The sequence below is a fragment of the Apteryx rowi genome, unplaced genomic scaffold (assembly GCF_003343035.1).
Source record: "Apteryx rowi isolate R43461 unplaced genomic scaffold, aptRow1 scaffold_662, whole genome shotgun sequence".
In the NCBI taxonomy this organism is placed as follows: domain Eukaryota; kingdom Metazoa; phylum Chordata; class Aves; order Apterygiformes; family Apterygidae; genus Apteryx; species Apteryx rowi.
Genome location: NW_020450941.1, coordinates 305,779 through 310,094, shown reverse-complemented (window position 1 = coordinate 310,094; position 4,316 = coordinate 305,779). Strand labels below are relative to the sequence as shown.

The 4,316-nt window shown below is 71.3% G+C and overlaps 1 protein-coding gene across 1 annotated transcript in view; it reads left to right on the top strand.

Annotated features, from left to right (window-relative positions):
* Positions 1–1,316: 1,316 nt before the first annotated feature.
* FER1L5 (fer-1 like family member 5) overlaps positions 1,317–4,316 on the top strand; it is an 18,566-nt gene continuing 15,566 nt past the window's right edge. The window contains exons 1-14 of the mRNA XM_026085277.1: positions 1,317–1,401; positions 1,498–1,553; positions 2,201–2,292; positions 2,375–2,483; positions 2,563–2,638; positions 2,737–2,804; positions 2,885–3,013; positions 3,116–3,178; positions 3,262–3,312; positions 3,403–3,433; positions 3,521–3,636; positions 3,720–3,849; positions 3,963–4,054; positions 4,147–4,250. Of these exons, the coding sequence (XP_025941062.1) occupies positions 1,317–1,401; positions 1,498–1,553; positions 2,201–2,292; positions 2,375–2,483; positions 2,563–2,638; positions 2,737–2,804; positions 2,885–3,013; positions 3,116–3,178; positions 3,262–3,312; positions 3,403–3,433; positions 3,521–3,636; positions 3,720–3,849; positions 3,963–4,054; positions 4,147–4,250 (1,202 nt within the window). The remainder of the gene's footprint in view (positions 1,402–1,497; positions 1,554–2,200; positions 2,293–2,374; positions 2,484–2,562; positions 2,639–2,736; positions 2,805–2,884; positions 3,014–3,115; positions 3,179–3,261; positions 3,313–3,402; positions 3,434–3,520; positions 3,637–3,719; positions 3,850–3,962; positions 4,055–4,146; positions 4,251–4,316) is intronic.

Genomic DNA, 4,316 nt, shown 5'->3' with positions numbered 1-4,316 from the left:
AACGCGGAGAGCGGAATTAGGCGGAGCGGAGTGTGCGGGAACGGCCCGGCGCGCGGGGACGCGTGCGCGGGGACACACGGACACGGGGACACAGGGACATGGGGACGCACGGACATGAGGACACAGGGACACACACCCGTGGGGACACAGGGACATGGGGACGCACGGACACGGGGACACAGGGACACACCCCCATGGGGGCACAGGGACATGGGGACACATGGACACGGGGACGCAGCAGCACGGGGACACAGGGACACAGGGACACGAGGATACATGGACATCATACACACCACCGTGGGGACACACAGACAAGGGGACACAGTGACACGAGGACACGGCAGCACAGGGACACAGTGACACGGGAACACATGGTCACACAGACACGGGGCACAGGGACACACCCCCATGGGGACACAGGGACATGGGGACACAGGGGCACACCCCATGGGGGCACATGAGCACAGTGACACACGGACACATGGACATGGTACACACTCCCATGGGGACACACGGATATGGGGACACAGGGACATGGGGACACACAGCTCCGGGGACACATGGACACAGGGACACATGGACATCAGTACACCCCCCCATGGGGACACACAGCCACACCAGTGCGCACACAGTGACACAGGTACACAGGGCCACTGAGCCACGCAGTGCCACTGGCACGTACAGGTACAGCCTGGCACGGTGACACGGTGGCCCTGGCCCATGCAAAGTGCAGGTGGACACAGTGTTGGGGGTGCTGCAGGGTGCCATGGGGTGCTGCAGGTGTCATGGGGTGCCAGGAGATGCCATGGGGTGCTACAGGGTGCCATGGGGTGCTGCGGGGTGCTGCAAGGTGTTGCAGGGTGCTGTGGGATGCCCTGGGGTGCTACAGGTGCTGCGGGTACCACGGGGTGCTGTGGGGTGCTGCAGGTGCTGTGGGGTGTCGCAGGGTGCCACGGGGTGCCACGGGGTGCAGCGGATGCCTGGGATGTGCTACAGGGCACCGTGGGATGCCATGAGGGGCCACAGGGTGCTGTGGGTGCCGTGGGGCACTGCAGGGTGTCACAGGGTGCCACGGGGCGCCGTGGGTGCCGTTGGGTGCCACGGGTGCCACCAGGCCCCCGGTGACCGGAGACAGCAGCAGCAGCCCCAGAAGCGCCACGTGCCCGGCGCGGGGGCCGAGGCACCCGTCCCCATCACCCCCCTTGTCCCCCCTGTCCCCATCCCTGTTGTGACCCAGCGTTCCGGAAGGCGCTGGTGCCTCGCCCGCGCCCCGGTGACCCAGCACCCAGCTCGCTGCCCTGGGTCCCCGCGCCGCCATGCTGCGCCTGGTGGTGGCCGGCGCCCGCATCCCCGCGCCACGGGCCCCCGGCGCCGACGTGCACGTGCGCGCCGAGTTCGGAGGTACTCAGCAGGGCCGGCCGGGGGACACCTGCGGGTGGCCCTGTGTGCACCCGCCCAGCGTGCGCCCACCCTCGCCGCCACCCTCCCTGTTCCCAGGTGTCCCCAGGAGCACCCGGGTGGTGCCGGGCGAGCGCGACACGGCGTGGAATGAGGTGAGGCCCCGCGGCGGTGGGTTCCCGCGGTGGCTGGTCCCCGCGATGGCCGATTCCTGCAGCGGCTGGTCCCTGCGGTGGCCAGTCCCTGTGGTGGCCAATTCCCGTGGTGGCTGGTTCCCACGATGGCCGGTTCCTGTGGTGGCCGGTTCCCACGGTGGCTGGTTCCCATGGTGGCCAGTTCACATGGTGCCTGGTCCCTATGGTGGCCGGTTCCCACGGTGGCTGGTTCCCATGGTGGCCAGTTCACATGGTGCCTGGTCCCCATGGTGCCTGGTCCCCATGGTGCCTGGTTCCCATGGTGCCTGGTCCCCACGGTGCCCAGTCCCCGTGGTGACTGATTCCCATGGTGGCTGGTTCCTGCGGTGCCCGGTCCTCATGGTGGCCAGTTCCCACGGTGGCTGGTTCCTGCAAGTGCCCGGTCCCCACAGTGCCTGGTTCCCGCGGTGCCTGGTCCCCATGGTGGCCAGTTCCTGTGGTGGCCAGTTCCCACAGTGGCCGATACCCACGGTGCCCAGTCCCCATGGTGGCCAGTTCCTGCAGCGGCCAGTTCCCGCGGTGGCCGGTTCCCGCTGTGGCCAGTTCCCGCGGTGGCCGGTCCCCGCGGTGGCCGGCACCAAGCCCCACCGCGCTGCCCGTCCCCGCAGACGCTGGTGTGGCCGCTGGGCGCCCGATCCCTGGAGCCCGCCGCCGCGGTGGTGCTGCACCTGCGGCAGTGGGGCCACCCGGCACCTGACGGGTGAGTGGCGGCCAACCGGGGACCCTTTTCGGGGCTCGATGCCACCGCCGCCACCGCCGCACTCACCGCCTTCACCCCGCAGGGACCTGGGTGCCACCACGGTGCCGCTGGGACAGCTGGCAGCCGAGCCGAGCTGCCCGCTCGCCCTGAGCGACGTGCCGCTCCTCGACCGAAACCGCCAGCCCACGGGGGTGAGCACCTTCCTCCTCCTCCTCCTCCTCCTCCTCCTCGCAGCACCCTGGGGTGCTCACGGGTGCCGTTGCTCCGCAGTGCACCCTCACCCTCACCTGCTCCTACATCCCCCCGGGGCGCGAGGCACCCCGAGCGTCGAGCAGAGCGGCCGCAGGTGAGGACGTCGCCTCCCACACTGGCGCTTTCGGCTTCTATTTAGCCGCCGGGGATGGACAGGGACGATGCCGGACCGTCCCCGTTCACTGTCCCCAGAGGTGCCAGATAGGAGCCCCCCACCAAGCGTGGGGAGGGAAGCGGCGGGGAGAAAAGAGGATTTCCAGGTAACGCCGGGCACCCGCGGGGCGATTTCGGGGGGGGTCCCAGGTCGCGGCAGCGTGTCCGTCCATCCGTCCGTATCCAGGTGCGAGTGAGGATCATCGAAGGACGCCAGCTGCAAGGGAACAACGTCAAGCCGGTGGTGAAGGTGCTCATCGGCGAGCACGCGTTCAGGACGAGGATCCGGAGCGGGAACAACCCCTACTACAACGAGGTTGGGGCGCGCGGGGGGGTGTTGATGGGGGGGACGGAGCCCGCGGGAGCGGCGGGGAGCGAGCGGCAGAGATTGCGGCCTCCCGGCCGTCCCCGTTCCCAGGTGTTCTGCCAGCATTTCCACGAGACGCTCGGCCGCCTCCTGGACGAGCCCATCCACATCCAGGTAGGACACGGCGGTGATGGGCGCCCCGGGGTGCGGTGACGGGCCGCAGCCGATGCCGGAGCGTGGGGGGGCTGCTCCCGCAGGTGCTCGACTCCAAGGCGATCCGTGCCAAGTCCGTCATCGGCGTCTTCAAGGTGGGCGACGGGGCGGCGTTGGAAGGGGGGGGGGAACGGGGTGTCACCGCGGCGGCGGCGACATCGGCGGCGTCTCACCTTGTCACCCAGCTGGACGTCGGCAGCGTCTACAGCTCGCCCGGTAGGTGCGCGGCCCCCGGGGCGGATGGGTGCCCCGTGTCCCCCCCCCCTCGCTCAAGGTGACAGAGGGGGGGGGTCGCACCGGCAGGTCGGGCGCTCACCTGGAAATGGCTCGGTCTCCACCGCCCCGAGCGCCTCGCCGCCGGCCTCCGGGGCTACCTGCGCGTCAGCCTGTGGGTGCTCCGCGCCGGGGACACCGCGCCGGTGGGTGCCCCGATCGCCCCCCCGGGATGGACCCGAAACCCCCCCCAATATCCACCGTGGGCTTCCTCGCCTCTCCGCCCCAGGAGCCGGAGGAGCCGGCGGGCAGCGAGGAGGAGGAGGAGGAGGAGGCCGTGCTGCTTCCCCGCTCGCTGCCCGCCTGCGCCGCCACCCTGCAGCTGCGCGTCTACCGCGCCGAGGACGTGCCCACGCGGGGTGAGCGCCGGGCGGCGGGCACGGGCACCGCCGCCACCCCCYMCACACACACACCCCGGGGGGGCTGCACCGGYGCAGCCCCCAKCRCCCAGCGCCTTCCTCACCCGGTGCAGCCCCTTCGCCTCGCCGCTATTTCCCACCCGCGCTGCCCTCCGGAAAACGGGACGGCGGCCTCGCCGTGGAAGTCGGCTTCGCCGGCAGCACGGTAAGCGCTGGACGGGGGGGGGACGGACGGACGGACGGCGGCGGCGGGGGGCACCGGGGACGGCGGTTCACCGGGTGCCGGGCCTGCCGCAGCGGCGCACACGGACGGTGCCGCCCGCCGCCGAGCCCCGCTGGAACGAGGCGCTCTTCTTCCCGCTGCGGGTGAGACGCGGCCACCGGAGCGGCGGCGGCTACCGGCCCGCGGGAGCCGCACCGGGACACGGCCCCGGAGCTGGAACCGGACCCGCCGGCTCAGCTGCTTC